General features: G+C 39.5%; 2 protein-coding genes across 13 annotated transcripts in view; one reads left to right on the top strand and one right to left on the bottom strand.

Moving 5' to 3' along the window:
- The window catches only part of LOC130838297 (zinc finger protein 208-like), a 325,381-nt gene that overhangs the window by 186,701 nt on the left and 117,218 nt on the right, over window positions 1-21,462 (bottom strand).
- Window positions 1-21,462, top strand: part of LOC130838288 (zinc finger protein 160-like) — a 53,734-nt gene that overhangs the window by 14,848 nt on the left and 17,424 nt on the right. For 8 of the 12 annotated variants that reach the window (XR_009049650.1, XR_009049649.1, XM_057711163.1 and 5 more), the window contains exons 2-3: window positions 386-483; window positions 10,613-10,739. The exons of 1 other annotated variant lie outside the window; for it this stretch is intronic. Coding sequence is in view for 9 of the 11 variants with exons in the window: in XM_057711163.1 (XP_057567146.1) it covers window positions 412-483; window positions 10,613-10,739 (199 nt within the window). In the remaining 2 variants the exon portion in view is untranslated. Of the gene's footprint in view, window positions 1-374; window positions 484-10,612; window positions 10,740-21,462 lie in introns of all 12 variants that reach the window. 3 more of the 12 variants (XM_057711161.1, XM_057711158.1, XM_057711166.1) reach the window with 2 other exon arrangements.

Here is a 21,462-nt window from a genome sequence, read left to right as displayed (position 1 = left end):
TTCCAACCTGGATCCAGCGTTGACCATCGTGACTCTGAGTCCCCCCCATTCCTGAGGGCTGAGATCTGGGCTGCGGGTGAGGGGCTCTGCTCTGCATGGGGATGGATCAGGGCTGGTCTGTGACCTGAAGGGGATTGTGGGTCCAGCTGAGGTTCCTGATGCTGCTGTGTACGTGAGGGCCTCACCAAGGGGGGGAGCGAGATCCGAAGAAAGTAGAAAAACTCCCTAGTTGGTCTCTGTGTGGGAGTTTAGTGTCGTGAGTCCCTCCTGTGACAGTGGGCAGCAGAGGACTGTCTCTTCCACATGGTGAGGTCTTCCCTGTGTGTGTGGTTGTGGCACAGGAAGGGGGGATATTGATTCTAAGCATTAAACAGACTGTTTTCAGCTTTCAAGATTGACCTCTAAAGACTCATGTTGCCTGAGGAAGAAACCTGGAAGAGGAGGAAGAGGAAAGAAAAGGGATCAGGAATCGCTCTTTCTCAGGTAAAATCATACTCTTAGTTGATTCTTCAGTCTGTCCTTCCTGAGGTGACTTTCTTTGGACTCGCTAATCAAGTCTGACTCTGAAGTATCCTGCTTGACACCTGCACATTCACAGTCATCGGGATCCTTCCCTCAGGGCCTGTCACCTCCACTTAGATCCCATCTCCCCATGACCCAGTGACCTGGAACTTGTGAAGAGGCTCCACTGGGCATCGTCCTGGGCAGGGCTTCACACCCATGGATTTAGATGTGGTGTCAGTGCTGTTGTGCAGCAGGGAGTGTTTAAGGGCCCTTAAACAATCTGGGTGCACTGTCTGGTCTCTGTCAGGCAGGATAAAGGAGCTGCACATGGAAGTTATGGTGTTAATATGCACAATACCTGGTAAATGCTAGAAAACAGACCAATTAGGATAAATGTGTTCTGACTTTTTCTAATGCAGTTAAAGTTAAATGAGTGAGTCACTGACTTCAAAATCTTAATGATTGGGGGGGGGGGTTGGGGTGGGATGAGTTGGGAGATTGGGATTGCCATATATACATTACTAATAAAAAAAACACACTGTACACTTTAAATATATGCAGTTTATTGTATGTCAAAAAAATATGAAATTAAAAAAAATCTTAATGATTGGGAGTGGAATGAAGGTTCAGAGACATCAGTGATAGAGGGTGTTTTATTCCATCACCCATTTTAGAAAGTCTTTACATCGCTTTCATCACCTCCATTCTTTAGAAGTTTTCTTTTCACTCTGCTGACTGCCTCCTTTGACACACAGAACTTTCTCATTTTGATGCAGATAAGGTTCGAGCATTTCTACTTTGCTGGTAGATACCCAGTCTCCCAGCACCATTTGTTAGTGAGACTGTCCTTCCCCCTTATTGTAGTCTTGGCACCCTTGTCAGTACACTTTACATATATTCCAAGGATTATTTGAGTTAATCTGTTCCATTGGTTTAGGTATCTGTGCTTATGCTGGAACCACACCATTTTTTTTCCTTTTTTTTTTTTTTTTTTCTCCTTTTGGTCACACCTTGCTGTGTGCAGGATCTTAGTTCCCAGACCAGGGGTCGAATCCAGGCCCTCGGCAGTGAGAGCACAGAGTCCTAACCACTAGACCACCAGGGAATTCCCAATATCATACCATCTCGATTCCTTTGTAATATGTTTTGAAATCTAAAAAAGGATGGCCTCCATCTTTCTTCTTTTTCAAGAATATATTGGCTATTCAGGGTCCCTTGAGATTCCCTTTGGCTTTTAGCATGTTTTCTTCTATTTCTGTGAAAATTGCCATTGCAAATAGGGATCCCATTGAATCTATGAAACATTTAGGATTTTCTAGGCATTTTAAGTCTTCCACTTCATGAGTATAGGAAGTCTTTCTGTTTATTTGTATCATCTTAGATTTCTTTTAAACAACGCTTAGTAGTTTTCAGTGTGCAAGTCTTTCACCTCCTTGGCTAATCTGTTCCTAAGTATTTAATTGTTTTTGATGCTATGGAAATAGGATTGTTTTCTAATTTTCAGTGTGTATACTTTCCTATACACATTGTACATTGTGTATAGAAATACAACTGATTCTTTTATAAATTTATATATTAGAGTAGCATTGACATCTATACACTACCAAATGTAAAATAGCTAGTGGGAAGCTGCTGCGTAACACAGGGAGATCAACCTGATGATGGGTGACGACTTAGAGGGCTGGAATAGGGAGGGTGGGAGGGAGTGGCAGGAGGGAGGGGATATGGGGGTATATGTATAAATACAGGTGATTCACTTTGGTGTACCTCAAAAACAGGGACAACAGCGTAAAGCAATTATATTCCAATAAAGAGCTTTAAAAATTTATATATTTATTGGCTGCATTAGTTTACTGTTCCTAGTTTGTTGAGATTTTTATCTTGAAAAGTTGTTGAATTTTGTCAAATGCTTTTTTCCGCATCAATTGAGATGATCATGGGGTGTTTTTTCCTTTATTTTGTTAATGTGGTACGTTACGTTAATTGATTTTTGCATGTTAAATCATCCTTGCCTTATAGGAATAAATTCCACTTGGTCATGATGTAAAATAGTTTTAATTTGCTGTGAATTTGGTTTGCTAATATTTCGTTAATATGTGTGTCAGTATTCATTGGGGATATTGGTTTGTAGTTTTCCTTCCTTCTTGTGTTTTTCTCTGAGTTTGGTGTCAGAATCATGCAAGCTCCATAGAACAAGTTTGCCAGTGTTCCCTGTTGAACTCGTCAGAAGATTTCTATGAAATATTCTGTAAATATTTGGTAAAATTCTGTAGTTAAGCCATGTGGTCCTAGGTTTGTCTTTGTTTGACATTTTTGATTACTGCTTGAATCTCTTCGGTTATAATTCTATTCAGACTTTTTATTTCTTAGAGATTATGGCTTAGTAGGTTATATGTTTCTAAGAATTTTCCTTTATCTCCTATATTATGTGATTTTTTTTGGCCTATTGTATATTGTACTCTCTTATAATCCTTTAAAAAATTTATGTGACATCAGATGCAGTATCTCCTGTTTTATATCTGTTTTTAGTTATTTGGATCTTCTTTGCTTTTTCTTAGTCTAGCTAAGAGTTTGTAAAAATTTTTTTTATTGGAATGTAATTGCTTTACACTGTTGTACCAGTTTTTGAGGTACACCAAAATCAGTCAGCTGTATTTATACCCACATTCCCTCCCTCCCTCGACTCCCCACCACCCTCCCCGTCCCGGCCCTCTAAGGCATCATCCATCATTGAGTTGATCTCCCTTTGTTATACAGCAGCTTCCCACTGGCTATCTATTTTACAGTTGGTAGTATACATGTGTCTATGCTACTTTCTCACTTCATCCCAGCTTCCCCTTCACCCCTTCACAATATTTATTTTTCTCTTTCTGGCTTACTTCATTCTGTATGACAGACTCTAGGTCTATCCACCTCATTACATATAGCTCCATCTCATTCCTTTTTAGAGCTGAGTAATATTCCATTGTATATATATGCCACATCTTCTTTATCCATTCCTTTGTTGATGGGCATTTAGGTTGCTTCCATCTCCTGGCTCTTGTAAATAGTGCTGCAATAAACATTATGGTACATGTTTCTTTTTGGATTATGGTTTTCTCTGGGTATATGCCCAGAAGTGGGATTACTGGATCATATGGTAGTTCTATTTGTAGTTTTTTAAGGAACCTCCAAACTGTTTCCCATAGTGGCTGTACCAACTTACATTCCCACCAACAGTGCAGGAGAGTTCCCTTTTCTCCACACCCTCTCCAGCATTTGTTGTTTCTAGATTTTTGGATGATGGCCATTCTGACCAGTGTGAGGTGATACCTCATTGTGGCTTCGACTTGCATTTCTCTGATGGTTAGTGATGTTGAGCATCTTTTCATATGTTTGTTGGCCATCTGTATGTCTTCTTTGGAGAAATGTGTATTTAGGTCTTCCGCCCATTTGTGGATTGGGTTATTTGCTTTTTTGGTATTAAGCTGCATGAGCTGCTTTTATATTTTGGAGATTAATCCTTTGTCCGTTGTTTCATTGGCAACTATTTTTTCCCATTCTGAGGGATGCCTTCTTCTCTTGTTTATGGTTTCTTTTGCTGTGCAAAAGCTTTTAAGTTTCATGAGGTCCCATTTGTTTATTCTTGATTTTATTTCCATGATTCTAGGAGGTGGATCAAAAAGGATTTTGCTTTGATGTATGTCATACAGTGTTCTTCCTATGTTTTCCTCTAGGAGTTTTATAGTGTCTGGCCTTACATGTAGGTCTTTAATCCATTTGGAGTTTATTTTTGTGTATGGTGTTAGGAAGTGTTCTAATTTCATTCTTTTACATGTTACTGTCCAGTTTTCCCAGCACCACTTATTGAAGAGGCTGTCTTTTTTCCACTGTATATTCTTGCCTCCTCTGTCAAAGATAAAGTGCCCCTAAGTGCTTGGGCTTACCTCTGAGTTCTCTCTTTTGTTCCATTGATCTTCCTTTCTATTTTTGTGCCAGTACCATACTGTCTTGATCACTACAGCCTTGTAGTGTAGTTTGAAGTCAGGAAGCCTGATTCCACCAACTCCATTTTTCCTTCTCAAGATTGCTTTGGCTCTTCGGGGTCTTTTGCATTTCCATACAAATTGTAAGATTTCTTGTTCTAGTTCTGTGAAAAATGCTGCTGGTAATTTGATCGGGATTGCATTGAATCTGTAAATTGCTTTGGGTAGTACAGTCATTTTCACAATGTTGATTCTTCCAGTCCAGGAACATGGTATGTCCCTCCATCTGTTTGTGTTGTCTTTGATGTCTTTCATCAGTGTCTTAAAATTTTCTTCATACAGATCTTTTGCCTCCTTTGGCAGGTTTATTTCTAGGTATTCTTTTTGTTGGAGTGGTAAATGGGAGAGTTTCCTTAATTTCTCTTTCTGCTCCTTCGTTGTTAGTGTATAGGAATGCAAGAGATTTCTGTGCATTAATTTTGTATCCTGCTACTTTACTAAATTCATCAATTAGTGCTAGCAGTTTTCTGGTAGTCTTTCAGATTTTCTATGTATAATATGTCATCTGCAAAGAGTGACCATTTTACTTCTTCTTTTCCAGTTTGGATTCCTTTTATTTCATTTTCTCCTCTGACTGCTATGGCTAAAACTTCCAAAACTATGTTGAATAATAATGGTGAGAGTGGACACCCTTGTCTTGTTCCTGTCCTTAAAGGGAATTCTTTCAGTTTTTCACCATTTAGAATGATGTTGACTTTTGGTTTCTCATATGGCTTTTATTATGTTGAGGTAATTTCCTTCTATGCCCATTTCCTGGAGAGTTTTTATCCTAAATGGACGTTGAATTTTGTCAAAAGCTTTTTCTGCATCTCTTGAGATTATCAAATGGTTTTTATCCTTCAATTTGTTGATGTGATGTATCATGTTAATTGATTTGCGTATATTGAGGAATCCTTGCATCCCAGGGATAAACCCCACTTGATCATGGTGTATGATTTTTTTAATGTGCTGTTGGAGTCTGTTAGCTAGTATTTTGTTGAGGATTTTTGCATCTATATTCATCAGTGATATTGGTCTGTAATTTTCTTTTTTGTGTGACATCTTTGCCTGGTTTTGGTATCAGGGTGATGGTGGCCTCGTAGAATGAGTTTGGGAGTGTTCCTCTTTCTGCTATATTTTGGAAGAGTTTGAGAAGGATAGGTGTTAGCTCTTCTCTAAATGTTTGATAGAATTCTCCTGTGAAGCCATCTGGCCCTGGGCTTTTGTTTGTTGGGAGATTTTTAATCACAGCCTCAATTTCCATACTTGTGATTGGTCTGTTCATAGTTTCTCTTTCTTCCTGGTTCAGTCTTGGAAGATTGTATTTTTCTAAGAATGTATCCATTTCTTCTAGGTTATCCAATTTATTGGCATATAGTTGCTTGTAGTAGTCTCTCATGATCTTTTGTATTTCTGTGGTGTCTGTTGTTACTTCTCCTTTTTCATTTCTAATTCTGTTGATTTGCATCTTCTCCCTTTTTTTCCTGATGAGTCTGGCTAATGGTTTATCAATTTTGTTTATCTTCTCAAAGAACCAGCTTTTAGTTTCATTAATTGTTGCTGTTGTTTCCTTCCTTTCTACTTCACTTATTTCTGATCTGATCTTATGATTTCTTTCCTTCTGGTCACTTTGGGGTTTCTTTGTTCTTCTTTCTCTAGTTGTTTCAGGTGTAAGGTTAGGTTGTTTATTCGATAATTTTCTTGTTTTTTAAGGTAGGACTGTATTGCTATAAACTTCCCTCGTAGAATGGCTTTTGCTGTGTCCCATAGGTTTGGGGTTGTTGTGTTTTCATTGTTGTTTGTTTCTAGATATTTTTTGATTTCCTCTGTGATTTCTTTAATGATTTCTTGGTTGTTTAATAGTGTATTATTTAACCTCCATGTGTTTGTGTTTTTTGCAGTGTTTTTCCTGTAATTGATATCTAGTCTCATGGCATTGTGGTCAGAGAAGATGCTTGATATGATTTCAGTTTTCTTGAATTTACCAAGGTTTGATTTGTGACCCAATATGTGACCTATCCTGGAAAATGTTCTGTGTGCAGTTGAGAAGAAAGTGTATTCTGTCGTTTTTGGATGGATTGTCCTATAAATATCAATTAAGTTGAGATGGTCTAATGTGTCATTTAAAGCTTGTGTGTCTTTATTTTCTGTTTGGGTGATCTGTCCATTGATGTAAGTGGGGTGTTCAAGTCTCCCACTATTATTGTGTTACTGTCTATTTCCCCTTTTATGGCTGTTAGCATTTGCCTTATGTATTGAGGTGCTCCTGTGTTGGGGGTGTAGATATTTACAATTGTGATATATTCTTCTTGGATGGATCCCTTGATCATTATGTAGTGTCCTTCCTTGTCTCTTTTAATAGTCTTTACTTTCAAGTCTAATTTGTCTGATATGAGTATTGCTACTCCAGCTTTCTTTTGACTTCCATTTGCATGGAATATCTTTTTCCATCCCTTTACTTTCAGTCTGTATGTATCCCTTGGTCTGAAGTGGGTTTCTTGTAGGCAGCATATAGAAGGGTCTTGTTTTTGTATGCATTCAGCCAGTCTGTGTCTTTTGGTTGGAGCATTTACTCCGTTTACATTTAAGGTGATTATTGACATGTGTGTTCCAATTACCATTTTCTTAATTGTTTTGGGTTTGTTTTGTAGGTGTTTTCCTTCTCTTGTGTTTCCTACCTAGAGAAGTTCCTTTAGCACTTGTTGTAAGGCTGGTTTGGTGGTGCTGAATTCTCTTAACTTTTGCTTGTCTGGAAAGCTTTTGATTTCTCCATCAAATCTGAATGAGATTCTTGCTGCACAGAATATTCTTGTCTGTAGGTTTCTCTCTCTCAGGACTTTCAGTATATCCTGCCATTGCCTTCTGGCCTGCAGAGTTTCTGTAGAAAGGTCAGCTGTTATCCTTATGGGTTTTCCCTTATATGTTATTTGTTGCTTTTCTCTTGCAGCTTTTAATATTTTTTCTTTGTGTTTAATTGACGTTAGTTTGATTAATATGTGTCTTGGTGTATTTCTCCTTGGGTTTATTCTGTATGGGACTCTCTGTGCTTCTTGGACTTGGTTAATTGTTTCCTTTCCCATGTTGGGGAAGTTTTCCACTATAACCTCTTAAATGTTTTCTCAGACCCTTTTTTTCTTCTTCTTCTGGGATGCCTATGATTCAAATGTTGGTGTGCTTAATGTTATCACTGAGGTCTCTGAGACTGTCTTTTTATTCTTTTTTCTCTTTCCTGCTCTGTGGCAGTTAGTTCCCCCATTCTATCTTCCAACTCACTTATTCGTTCTTCTGCCTCAGTCATTCTGCTGGTTATAGCATCTAGAGTATTTTTAATTTCAGTTATTTTGTTGTCCATTGGTGTGTGTTTGTTCTTTAGTTCTTCTGAGTCCTTATTAACTGTTTCTTGTATTTTCTGTATTTTGTTATTGAGATTTTTGTATCATTTTTACTGCCATTACTCTGAATTCTTTTTCAGGCAATTTTCCTGTTTCCTCTTCATTTATTTGGTCTTGTGGGTTTTTTTCCTGCTCCTTTGCCTGCATGGTTTTTCTTTGTTTTCTCATGGTAGTCCAAACTTCAGGGGTTGCTTGTCCCTGCTATAGAGGGGTTTAAAGAAGATTGTCCAAGCCCCAGACTAATGGCAGAGTGTTGAGTCAAACAAATACTGAGTCGATTATGTCGGGATCCTTGCACTCCTTTCTGGTGTCCGAGGTCGTCTGCTGGTGTTCAGTTGGTTCTCTGTGGGAATTATTGCATCTTTTGGTGCATTCCCAATGCATCTGTGGAGAGGGATGCATTCCACGTCCCTCTACTTTGCCACCACTCTACTTCGCCACCATCTTTTCTCCCGAAAATTTTTTTTAATAATACCTTTTTTTTTTTTAATTTTTATTTTTGACTGTGTTGGGTCTTTGTTGCAGTGTGGTGGCTTCTCTTGTTGCAAAGCACAGGCTCTAGGCACAGGGGCCTCAGTAGTTGTGGCACATGGGCTCAGTAGTTGTGTTGCACAGGCTTAGTTGCTCTGTGGCATGTGGGATCTTCCCAGACCAGGGATGGAACCCATGTCCCCTACATTTGCAGGTGGGTTCTTAACCACTGACCCACCAGGGAAGTCCAAGAGTTTATAAATTTAGTTTTGTCAAAATACCAAGTCTTGGTTTGTTAATTTATATATTTCTATTTTCTATTTGATTTATCTGTGGTCTAATCTTTCTAATTTACCTTTCCTGAATTTGGGTTTAGTTTTTTTCTTCCTTTTTTTATTTCCTTTAGATATAAAGATAGATTTCTGATTTGAGATCTTTTCTCTTTATTATAAGCATTTTTCAGCGTAGCTTTCACTGTCATAAATTTTGATATGTTTTATTTTTATTTTCTTTCAGGCATTTAAAAAATTCTCTTGAGATTTATTCTTTGGCCCATTGGTGGGGTTTTGTTTTGTTTTGTTTTGTTTTTTCACATTTTTGGTGGGGTTTTGTTTTGTTTTACCTGTCTGCTTATTTCTATTTTTATTTCACTGTGGTTAGAGAAGATACTTTTATGATCTCAGTCTTCTTAAATTTAAAGTTTATTTTGTGGTCCAACATGTGATCTCTTGTGGAGAATGTTCCACGGATAGTTGGGAAGAATGTGTTTTCTTCTGTTGTCAGGTGGTTGTGACATGTGCATGTCTGTTATGTCCAGTCAGTCTATAGTGTTATTTTTTTAAAATTAATTAATTTATTTATTTATTGGCTGCATTGGGTCTTTGTTGGTACACACGGGCTTTCTCTAGTTGTGGCAAGCAGGGGCTACTCTTCACTGTGGTGCATAGGCTCCTCATTGCTGTGGTGCATAGGCTCCTCATTGCAGTGGCTTCTCCTGCTGCAGAGCATGGGCTCTAGGCCCATAGGCTTCAGTAGTTGCGGCACATGGGGTCAATAGTTGTGGCTCACGGGCTCTAGAGCACAGGCCTCAGTAGTTGAGGCGCACAGGCTTAGTTGCTCTGTGGCATGTGGGATCTTCCCGGGCCAGTGATCAAACCCATGTCCCCTGCATTGGCAGGCAGATTCTTAACCACTGTGCCACCTAGGAAGTCCCTATAGTATTACTGAAGTTCTGTTTCCTCACTGATCTTCTGTATGGTTGCATCCATAAATAAAACTGGGGTCTTGTAATACCGTACTATTCCTCTACTGTACTATACTGTCTGTTTCTCTCTTCATTTCTGCTAATTTTTGCTTCATGTTTTGGGAAGCTCTAATGTTATATGTGTGTGTGTATTTATTTATTTATAATTGTTGAATCTTCTTATTGACCGTTTTTAATTATGTAATATCCTTTGTTCCTTGTGTCAGTTTTTGTTTTTAGTTTGTCTGATACTGTATAGCCACCTCTACTCTCTGAAGGACAGAATATCTTTTTCCATCCTTTTAGCCCAACCATGTCCTTACATTTGTGAATTTTAACAGTTCCAATTCTTTGACACTCTTTAGCTTCAATTCCAGATCCCAGCCACCTCAGTTCAGGTGCTTGCTGTGTCATTTCTTATCTGTTGACCTGAGTCAAGTTTTTCAGAGTGTCTCTGACAGTTTCCTGCTCTGTAGGATGGCAACACATCTTTCTGTGATGAGCTATTCTGCTGATACCAAGTTAATACATGTAACAAGTAGAGTACTAATTATCATATAGGAAGTGTTCAGACCCTTGTAGTCATTGCGGTTGTTATTAATCATAATTTAAAATTCTGACCTTTCTTTAAATCCACTCTGGCCTTTGTCATCTCTGTAAATACCACTCATAATGTAGCTCATCTAGATATCGAATATCTCAGTGTGTAGAACATAATATCTGTACAGACAATCTGGTGTTCAGTTTTATTTGTGTGTATTTCGTCTATTGTTGACAAACATGAAAAATCCACATTGCTTGGAAGATACCATACTCTCTTATTATAAAACATAATACATTAAAATTAGAGACACATAATTTGTTCCAAATACCTTTGCATGGCTCTGCCATTTACATATTTCAGCCAGATTGATTTTTCAGCCTCTCTCCCCTTATCACTTTGTGTGAAAATAAGAACTCTCCTCATGGCCGCTTGGTGAAATGTGTTTTCATTTCAGGCACGGTTAACCTTCAAGGATGTGTTCATCAGATTTACTCAGGAGGAGTGGGAATGCCTGGACCCTGCCCAGAGGGCCTTGTACAGGGACGTGATGCTGGAGACCTACAGGAACCTGCTCTCCCTGGGTGAGGATAACTTGCCACTAGAAGCTGGGATCTGCTCTCGGGTATCTGCATTTTTCCTGTGTGCCTCTTGGGAGCCCCTGCCTTGCTTGACTGATCTGAAAGCCCTGTTGACTCAGACATGAAAAGATAAAGGGCAGTGGGAAACTTAAAATACACAATTTCCTGTTTTCTACCCCTGTGCTTTTGATTCACTGCTTCTAGGAAGAGAGCTAGATGTCTGCATGTTGCACTGTTCCCTGTGCATTCAGGAGGAGGCAGTGGGTGAATTTGGGAAATGTTTCTCCAGACCCACCTGTCACATCCCCACTCCTCAGCTGAACTGGGAGCTGGGATTCTGGAAAAGCCACAGCTCTTCACATTTCTTACTTCTAATAAGCAGGAATTTCTGTTTCTGATTGACTATTAGCTCCATCTTGAAGTAAGGGAGGGAGTCCTGGACTGTGAAGAGTGACATGAAAATATCAAAAAACCTAATGAGTGGGAAAGTATCAAAGTGTGAACACAGGTCAGAGCTCAGAAGGGCAGAGAGGAAGCCACACCATTAATAGTGTTTGGGAAACTCTCCCACTGTGGGAGAGCTCTCTGGGAAAACAGAAGTTTATTTCTCGTGAACTCTCAGAGGAAGTTTTTCTTCTCTGCAACTCATCACCCTGTGCTTCAACATGTAGAATTTACCCTTTCACCTTCCGGTGGTGCTGCACTTCCAACGAAGTCAGAGTCTTTATCATGATCCACAACGCTTTGTTATATGACTCTGTGAACTCTTTCTTTCTTGACTTTAAGAAGCATGAGGCAGGCTGTTTTAAAGGGGTCTCTTGCCCCCTCATCTCTCCTTCTGACTCCATTGGATGCTCAATTCTTCATTCATCAAGATAAGAGCTAATGTCTCCAGCATCCAGCCCTTGAACCTGTGTCAATTTAATCCCCATTTGATGTTCCTAGAAGGTGTAATCAAAAGAGGAAAACACTGGCTATTCTTCAGTTTCATCTGGCACCTTTATAACCTACATGGAGCTGTCTGAAGCCCTGTCTGCTTATTTAGATTTCCCAGCCATTTCTTCCATTCTGCTTTTGCCACATACTTCAGTGATGAGTATAACAGCCAGGGCGATTGAATCTTATGTAATTGTTACTTAGGAAAACTGTAAGGACGGTAGACAGAGATATCCTCTCTTTGATCCTCAGTCCTGCAGGGGGAGTATATATGAGTCTTTCAGGCTCTTAGCTTGGCATCTGTGGGTAGAGAACACAGTCCCATCTCAAGATTCTCTGATATCTGACCCCCATATTTTGTATTGTTTTTCTCTCTTGGAGTGCTCTTCCTAGTTGGGTAATGTAGATGCTTACTGATCTTATATTCTCTTTAAGTTTGCTTGATTTGCCTCTGAAAGTTGCTTTTGAAATAGATACTCCTAGGGTCTGAAATTTTATCCAGTTTTTTTTTTGCTGTGATAATCCACTTTTAGTTAGTGGTCAACTTCTGGTGGACTCTATGGAGTGGGTTTACTTAGTAACAGAAAATTTTTATGGAGAATACTTTCCCTCGTATGCTGCAATATTCTCCAGCTGCACACAAAACCACCACTTGAAGCTTCTTATGGGAGTGGACAGCATGTTCTACAGTGTGAGATAGAAAATATCATGAGATCCTGACTGATAAGTCTTTCCAGGTGTTTATTCTAGTTGATAAGTGTCACAGAAGCCTGTCTCAAGGGCACTGTGACAGTGTTGTTCACACATACTAATGATCATCTCACGAAACTCAGCAAATGGTATAGGAATTTCTCCAATGAACAGCATGGTCCAGGTTCTTGTTCTCATATCTGTGAGGCTGTTGACTAAACTGTTGTTCACACTGCATTTTTTTTGTCACCCCTGTGTGCCTTTATTTATTCTGTCTCAACACCTAATTATGAAGCATGTTAATGAAAGAGCTTATGAAGTGGTGTGATACCTTCAGTGATAAGCTGTAGTTTGTTTTCTTTAAGGTACTGCTGCGGTCACTGTACATTTCTATGCATTATGTATGTTCTTGATTTTTGTTTATTTAATCATCAGGGCTGTATTTTTGATGATGTTCTTAGTGTTGAGGATTGAAGTGGGGAATGCGGGCCCGGCCCCCCCCCCCCCGCCATGGTGGAATTGGTGATCAGACCCTTTTAGAGGTCTTTATATATTCTCAGTATTTACCTGGAATCAGTTATGTCCTTTGTAAATACTTCCTCTGATTTCATAGTGTCTTTTCACTTGATTAAGTGTGCTTTGATGCACAACAGTTTAAAATTTTGATGTAGTCCAATTTATCTGTTTTTACTTTGTGGCCTGTGCTTTTAGTGTTATATCCAATAAATCATCACTGAATCCAGTGTCAACAAGTTTTTCCCTGTATTTACTTCTAGGACTTTTATACGTTCAGATCTTATATTTACGTCTTTGATTCATTTTCAGTTAATTTTTATATATTGTGTAAGATGATGGCCAACTATATTCTTTGCATGTGGATATTTGGTTTCCCTCAACATCTTTTTTTTATAATTCATTCTACAAATTATTTGTTCATTTGTTTGCTTGTTTATTTTACTGAATTATACTTGATTTACAATATTGTGTTGATTTCAGGTGTACAGCAAAGTGACTCAGTTTTATATCTATATATATACACATATACATACACACACACTTTTTCAGGTTATTTTCCATTATAGGCTATTATGAGATATTGAATATACTTCCCTGTGCTGTACTGTAAATCTTTGTTGTTTATTTTATATATAGTAGTATATATATTAAAGGGACTTTGAAGGTTAGGACTCCAAAGTATCTTTTTTTTTAATTAATTTGTTTATTTTATTTATTTATAGGCTGTGTTGCATCTTTGTTGCTGCACACAGGCTTTCTCTAGTTGCTGTGAGCAGGGGCTACTCTTCATTGTGGTGCTCAGGCTCCTCATTGTAGTGGCTTCTCTTGTTGCGGTGCATGGGCCCCAGGCACGTGGGCTTCAATAGTTGTGGCACATGGGCTCAGTAGTTGTGGTGCACAGGCCTAGCTGCTCTGTGGCATGTGGAATCTTCCCAGGGCAGGGCTCAAACCCATGTCCCCTGCATTGGCAGGCGGACTCTCCACCACTGCACCACCTAGGAAGTCCTATATAGTAGTATATATGTTAATCCCATACTCCTAATTTATCCTTCCCCCCCTTTCCTCTTCAATATGCATAAGTTTTCTATATCTGTGAGTCTGTTCGTGTTTTGTAAATCAGGTCATTTGTATCATTTTTAGATCCACATACAAGTAATATCATATAATGTTTTTCTTTATCTGACTTAATTTACTTAGTATGATAATCCCTAGGTCCATCCATGTTGCTGCAAGTGGCAATACTTTCATTCTCTCTTTTTTTTTTAATCTTTTTTATGGCTGAGTAATATTCCACTCTATGTATATACTATAAGGGTGAGTCAAAAATTATCCACACTCTGCTTGTATTAAAACTTCTGTTGGCCTCACTGTTTTATCAGTGCTTTCCGTTCAAGGCTACTGTCTCCCCAGTCACTGCTGTGCAGGTGTGAACATGTTACATCAGTTCATCTGTAACTGCGGTGTGAGCCAAAATGGATGCCCCACTTGTGATTTGCATGAAAGAGCATCATGCAGTGATTTGTTTTTTGTGATCTGAGGGTGTGCATATGCGCAAGCTTCTGCTCACACTGTCAACAGTCTACAAAAACTTCGTTTTGAGGAGGTAAAGCATCCTCCCTATAGTCCTGATCTTGGTCCATCGGACTTTCACCTGTTTGGTCCTCTGAAAGCAGCCCTATGAGGATGAAGATTCACTTCTAATGAAGAAGTGAAGACAGCACTGCATTTGTGGCTTGCAGCTCAGCCTAAAACATTTTTTAATGAGGGAATACAAAAGCTTGTTGACATATGGACAAGGTATATTGAAAAGCAAGGAGATTATGTCATGAAATGATGTATTTGTCTTTTGTAAAGGTTAATTAAAATAAATTCTACAGCCAAGGTGCGGATAATTTTTGACTCACTCTCATACATCTTTATCCATTCATCTGACGATGGACACTTAGGTTCCTTCCATGTCTTGGCTATTGTAAGTATTGCTGCTATGAACATTGGTGTGAATGTATCTTTTTGAATTAGAATTTTCATCTTTTCTAGATATATGCCCAGGAGTGGGATTTCAGGGTCATATGGTAACTCTATTTTTAGTTTTTTAAGGAACCTCCATACTGTTTTCCACAGTAGCTGCATCAACCTACATTTCCACCAACAGTGTAGGAGGGTTCCCTTTTCTCCACACCCTCTCCAGCATTTGTTATTTTGTAGACTTTTTAATAATGGTCATTCTGACCAGTGTGAGGTGGCACCTCATTGTAGTTTTGATTTGCATTTCTCTAGTAATTAGTGAGTTTAAGCATCTTTTCATGTGCCTATTGGCCATTTGTATGTCTTCTTTGGAGAAATGTCTATTTAGGTCTTCTACCCGATTTTGGCAGGATCTTTTTTTTGTTTTTTGTGTGTGGTTTTTTTTGGGGGGGGGGGGTTGATATTGAATTGTATGAGCTGTTTTAATATATTTTGGAAATTAAGCCTTTGTTAGTTACATTGTTCACAAATATGTCTCCCAGTCTATAGGTTGCCTTTTCGTTTTGTTGATGGTTTCCCTTGCAGTGCAAAAGCTTATAAGTTTAATTGGGTTCCATTTTTTTATTTTTGCTTTTATTTCTTCTGCGTTGGGAGACTGATCTAAGAAAATATTGCTACAATTTATGTCAGAATGTTTTTTTGTTTTTTTAATTTATTTATATGGCTGCATCAGGTCTTAGTTGCAGCACACAGGGTCTTTGTTGTGGCATTCAGGATCTTTCATTGCAGTGCACAGGCTTCTCTCTAGTTGTGGTGCTAGGGCGCCAAAGCGTGCAGGCTCAGTAGTTGCGGCATGTGGGCTCTCTCTAGTTGTGGCACGCAGGCCCCAGAGTGTGCAGGCTCAGTAGTTGCAGCGTGTGGGCTCAGTTGCCCTGTGGTATGTGAGATCTTAGTTCCCTGACCAGGGATCGAACCTGTGTCCCCTGCATTGGAAGGCGGAATGTTAACCACTGGACCACCAGAGAAGTCCCTGTTAGAATGTTTTGCCTGTGTTTACTTCTACGAATTTTATGGTATCATGTCTTATATTTAAGTTTTTAAGCCATTTTGAGATTATTTTTGTGCATGCTGTGAGGAAATGTTCTAACTTCATTGATGTACATGCAGCTGTGCAACTTTCCCAACACCACTTGCTGAAGAGACTTGTCTTTTCTCCGTTGTATATTCTTGCTGCCTTTGTCATGGGTTTTTCAAAAATGGCTTTTATCATGTTGAAGTATGTTTCCTGTGTACCCACTTTGGTGAGAGTTTTTATCATTTAATGGATGTTGAACTTTATCAAATGCTTTTTCTGCATCTATTAAGATGATCATGTGGTTTTTTCTTTTGTTGCTGTGGTGTATCACATTGATTTGCAAATGTTGAACCATCCTTGTGACCCTGGAATGACTTCAGCTTGATCACGGTATATGATCTTTTGTATATATTTCTGGATTCAGTTTGCTAATATTTTTTGAGGATTTTTAAAAATTAATTTATTTATTGGCTATGTTGGATCTTTGTGGCTGTGCACAGGCTTTCTCTAGTGCAGAGAGCAGGGCTACTCTTTGTTGTGGTGTGCAGGCTTCTCAGTGCAGTGGCTTCTCTTGTTGCAGAGCACAGGCTCTAGGTGTGTGGTCTTCAGTAGTTGTGGCGCGTGGGCTTAGTTCCTTCGCGACATGTGGGATCTTCCTGGACCAGGATTCGGACCTCTTTCCCCTGCATTGGCAAGCAGATTCTTAACCACTGCGCCACCAGGAAAGTCCTGAGGATTTTTGCGTGTATATATATCAAGGATATTGGCCTGTAATTTTTTTCTTTGATAGTGTCTTTCTCTGGTTTTGGTATCAGGGTGATGGTGGCTTCATATAATGACTTTGGGAATGTTCCCTCATCTTAGTCTTTTGGAAGAGTTTGAGAAGGGTAGGTAATAAGTTCTTTGTATGTTTGGTAGAGTTCCCCAGTGGAGCCATCCAGTCCTGGACTTTTATTTGCAGGTAGTTTTTTTTCTTTCTTTTCTTTTTCTTATTACAGATTCTGTTGCACTTCTAGTGATCAGTCCATTCATGTTATCTGTTTCTTCTTGATTCAGTTTTGGGGGGCTGTATATGTCTAGAAATTTGTACATTTCTCTTAGGTTGTCCATTTTGTTGGCATATAACTGTTCATAGTATTGTCTTATGAGTTTTTTTGTATTTCTGTGGTATCAGGTGTTATTTCTCCCCTTTCATTTCCTACTTTATTTGGGTCCTCTCTCTTTTGTTATTGGTGACTCTGGCCAGAAGTTTGTCAATCTTGTTTTTTCAAAAAACCAGCAATTGGTTTTATTGATTTTTTTTTCTACTTTTTTTTGTAATCACTATGTTTTATTTCCTCTCTGATCTTTATTATTTCCTCCCTTCTACTGACTTTAAGTTTTGTTCTTCTTTTTCTAATTCTTTTAGGTGACAGTTTAGATTGTTTGTTTTAGATTTTCCTTGTTTCTTGAGGAAGGCCTCTATCACTCTGAAATTCCCTCTTAGGACTGCTTTTGCTGAATCCCATAGATTTTTTTTATGGTTGTGTTTTCATTGTCATTTGTCTCGAAATATTTTTTGATTTCCTCTGATTTCATCATTGACCCATTGGTTTTTTAGTAGCACGTCGTTTAGTCTTCATGTAATTATTTTTTTCTTGTTTCTCTTTCTGTGGTTGATTTCTAGTTTCATGCCATTGTGATCAGAAAAGATGCTTGAAATAATTTCTGTCCTCTTCAGTTTGTTGAGACTTATTTTATGTCCTTATGTGGTGTATCCTAGAAAACATTACATCTGCACTTGAAAAGAATGTGTATTCTGGATTTTTTGGATGTAATGTCCTGTAGATGTCAATTAAGCCTACCTGTTCTATTATGTCATTTAGGATCTCTGCTGCTTTATTTGTTTTTCTGTCTGGAAGATCTGTCCCTTAATGTTAATGGGGTATTAGTCTTCTACTATTATTGTATTCCCTTGAATTCCTCCCTTTATGTCTGTTAGTACCTGTTTTATGTATTTAGGTGCTCTTATGTTGGGCGCATATATGTTAATGACTAATATCCTTTTCTTGTATTGATCCTTTTATCCTGATATAGTATCCTTTGTCTTTCTTTATGGCCTCTGTTTGACATGAATATTGGTACCCCCACTTTCTTGTCATTTACATTTGTATGAAATATCTTTTTCCACCCCCGCACTTTCAATCTATGTGTGTCGTTTGCCCTAAAGTGGTCTCTTGTAGGCAGCAGTTTTGGTTTTATTATGCCACTGTATGTCTTTTGATTGGAGCATTTAGTTCCTTGACATTTGAAGTAATTACCAATAAGTATATACTTACTGCCATTTTTAACCTTGTTTTCCAGTTGATTTTGTATTTCTTCTTTGTTCCTTTCTTCTTTTTGTTTTTCCTTTTGTGGTTTGATACTTTTCTTTTGCATTATGCTTGAATTCCTTTCTTTTTGGTTCTTGTGAATCTTTTGTATGTTTTTGATTTGTGGTTACCCTGGTTTTCACATATGTTAACCCATAACTGTATCTACTTACTTTAGACTGATACTCATATGAGCTCAAACACATTCTAAAAAGAGCCACATTTTCTTACTTTCCTCCCTCACACTTTGTGATTTTTGAGCTCCTATTTTACATCTTCACGTTTATCATTTTGCTGTTCATTGTAGTTAGAATCGCTCTCACAAAAATGTTTTTATTTTTATTTTTTGGCTGCATTGGGTGTTTGTTGCAGTGCACAGGCTTCTCATTGCAGTGGCTTCTCTTTTTGTGGAGCACAGGCTCTAGGCGCACTAGTTGTGGCTATAGAGTGCAGGTTTACTGGTTGTGGCACATGGGCCTAGTTGCTCCTCGGCGTATGGGATCTTCCCGGACCAGGGATTGAACCCATGTCCCCTATATTGGCAGGAGGATTCCTAGCCACTGCATCACCAGGGAAGTCCTTGGCTGTTTTTTACTTTATGAATTGGCTCATTTATGTGATCTTCAATACTTTTATATATTTGTCTTTTGTATTGTGATTTTTCCTTTTCCTATAGATTCTTGCTTCTTTTCTATTTAGAGAAGATCTTTCAATATTTCTTTTAGGGTGGGTTTAGGATTGCTGTATTCTTTTAGTTTTTGCTTGTCTGAAAAATTACCTCTTTCTATTTTTATTTTTATTTTTATTTTTATTTTATTGGTTGTGTTGAGTCTTCATTGTTGCACACTGGCTTTCTCTAGTTGCGGGCAAGCAGGGGCTACTCTTCATCGTGGTGCATGGGCTCCTCATTGTGGTGGCTTCTCTTGTTGCGGAGCACGGGCTCTAGGCATGTGGGCTTCAGTAGTTGCTGCACATGGGCTCAATAGTTGTGGCACACAGGCTTAGTTGCTCCGCGGCATGTGGTATCTCCCTGGGGCAGGGATCGAACCTGTGTCCCCTGCATTGGCAGGAGGATTCATAACCACTGCACCACCTAGGAAGTCCTCCTTCTATTCTAAATGATAATCTTGCTGGGTAGAGTATTCTAGGTTGCAGGTTTGTCCCTTTCAGGACTTTGAATATATCCTGCTGCTACCTTCTGGTCTGCAAAACTTCTGTAGAGAACTCAGCTGATAGCCTTATGGGGACTCCCTTGTAACTGACTCTTTATTTTTCTCTTGCTGCCTTTAGAATCCTCTGTTTAACTTTTGCCATTTTAATATGTCTTGGTGTAGGTCTGTCTGCTGTTTTGATTGTGTAACTTCCATTATTCTGTTTTCCAGATCACTTATTTGTTCTTCTGCCTCAGTCTGCTCTCCATTGCCTTTAGTTCAGTTTTTATTTCACAGTTGAGTTGTCTAATTTTGATTGGCTCCTCTTTTATGTTTCCTAGTTCCTTGCTACAGTAATCTGCATTTCTATCAATAGTCTTTCTTAATTCCTTTAGCATTTTTATCACCTCCTTTTTGAACTTGAGGTCTTACAGACTGGAGAGGTCTGTTTAATTTTTTTTTGTTTGTTTCAAGGAATTTGTCTTGTTCTTTTAATTGGGAGTATTCCTCTGCTTTTTCATTTTACTTGATATTTCTCTGACTCTGAATTTAGGAGCAACAGTTACCTACTGTGGTCTTGAAGGGCTGCTTTCATGTGGGAGTGTCCTTGACTGGACTGTGTGTGTGAGTCCAGTATTGTTGGTTCAGGGGCTGTTTTGGTGTGGATGCTTGCCTTGTCTGTCAGGGTGTGCTGGCCATTGTCCTCTGGATAGGTGGTGTGCTTGTTGTGGTGACCAGAGCCTACACTGGATGTTTGGCAGGACCTCTTTTTGGCTGTGTAGTTGGAGTAGTTGTTGTTGGAGTAGAAGCCTCCAGATCCAGTTCTAAGCTGTGATGTGAGGTAGGCAGGACCGGATCACCCTGCTGGGAAGAGAGCTCCCCAGTAGCTCTCAACTGGGATGTGTGACTCTGTGACACTGCCTGCTACCCAGTGTGTGGACCTACTTCCACTGCAGGAGCACCAGTAATGAATGGGCTTAGATTCAGCCCCACCTCTGCGTGTGTGAGCCCACAAAGTTTGCTGCTGCTGGTGCCTCCCTCAGGCTCATCTCTGCTGCAAGAGTGCCAATAATCGGGTCAGACCTTCAGTGACATGTGCGTGCTCCCAAAACCTGCCATCCATGCACACTCCCCAAGCCTGCATTGGCCAGAGCTGCACCTCTCTGTGAGCACCCTGACAGCGAGGCTACTGTGGCAGACCCACGTTCCTCGCTTTGTGCATTGATAATGGGGCCCCTATTGTGCACCTGTACTCTGTCCTGCACACAGCCCCAACTGTGGCCCAGACCACACTCCAGGACCTTTGGGCCATCTCTGCACAGCAGAACTGAATCCTCTCCTGAGTATGTCTGCTGAAGCCCAAGTTTCAGCACCCAGTTCTGCATATACCAGCAGGCACACGTCTTGGGCTGGGAAGTGCAGCAACACACACAGCAAGGACCATCTGCTTGTTTCTCCCTACCCTACGTGGCCACAGGCCGGCTCCTGCGCTCTCCTCTCAAGCGTCTAAAGCTCCCTCCCTGTCCTGGCAGACATCTCAGCCAGTCAAGGAGTGTCCCGGGATGTGGGAACCTTTCTTTCACAGCTCCCTCCCAGGGGTGCAGTTCCTGTCCCGATTCCTTTTCTCCCCATTTTGTCCTAACAGGTTAAGTGGGGATCTTTCTCGCAGCTTTTGTTGTATGAGATCTTCTGCCAGCTTTCAGTTGGTATTCTGTGAGAATTGTTCCACGTATAGATGTGTTTTTGATGTGTTTGTGGGAGAAGGTGAGCTCCACGTCCTTCTACTGCACCATTTTGATCTCCTCCTCTCAACATAGTTCAGTAGACTGACCTTCCCCCACTGGGTGGTATTGACACCCTGTGGAGCATCATTGGACCATATACACAAGAGTTTATTTCTGACATCTCTGTTCTATTCCACTCTTCTCTCTGTCTTTACGCCAGTACCCTGCCAGTTTGATTAGTTTATTGGCTTTGTGATAATTTTGAAATAATTGTAAGACCTCCAACTTTGTTTTTTTCAAACTTGTTTTTGCTCTGGG

The sequence above is a fragment of the Hippopotamus amphibius genome, chromosome 16 (assembly GCF_030028045.1).
Source record: "Hippopotamus amphibius kiboko isolate mHipAmp2 chromosome 16, mHipAmp2.hap2, whole genome shotgun sequence".
Taxonomy (NCBI): Eukaryota; Metazoa; Chordata; class Mammalia; order Artiodactyla; family Hippopotamidae; genus Hippopotamus; species Hippopotamus amphibius.
This window is presented reverse-complemented; position numbering and strand designations above follow the sequence as displayed.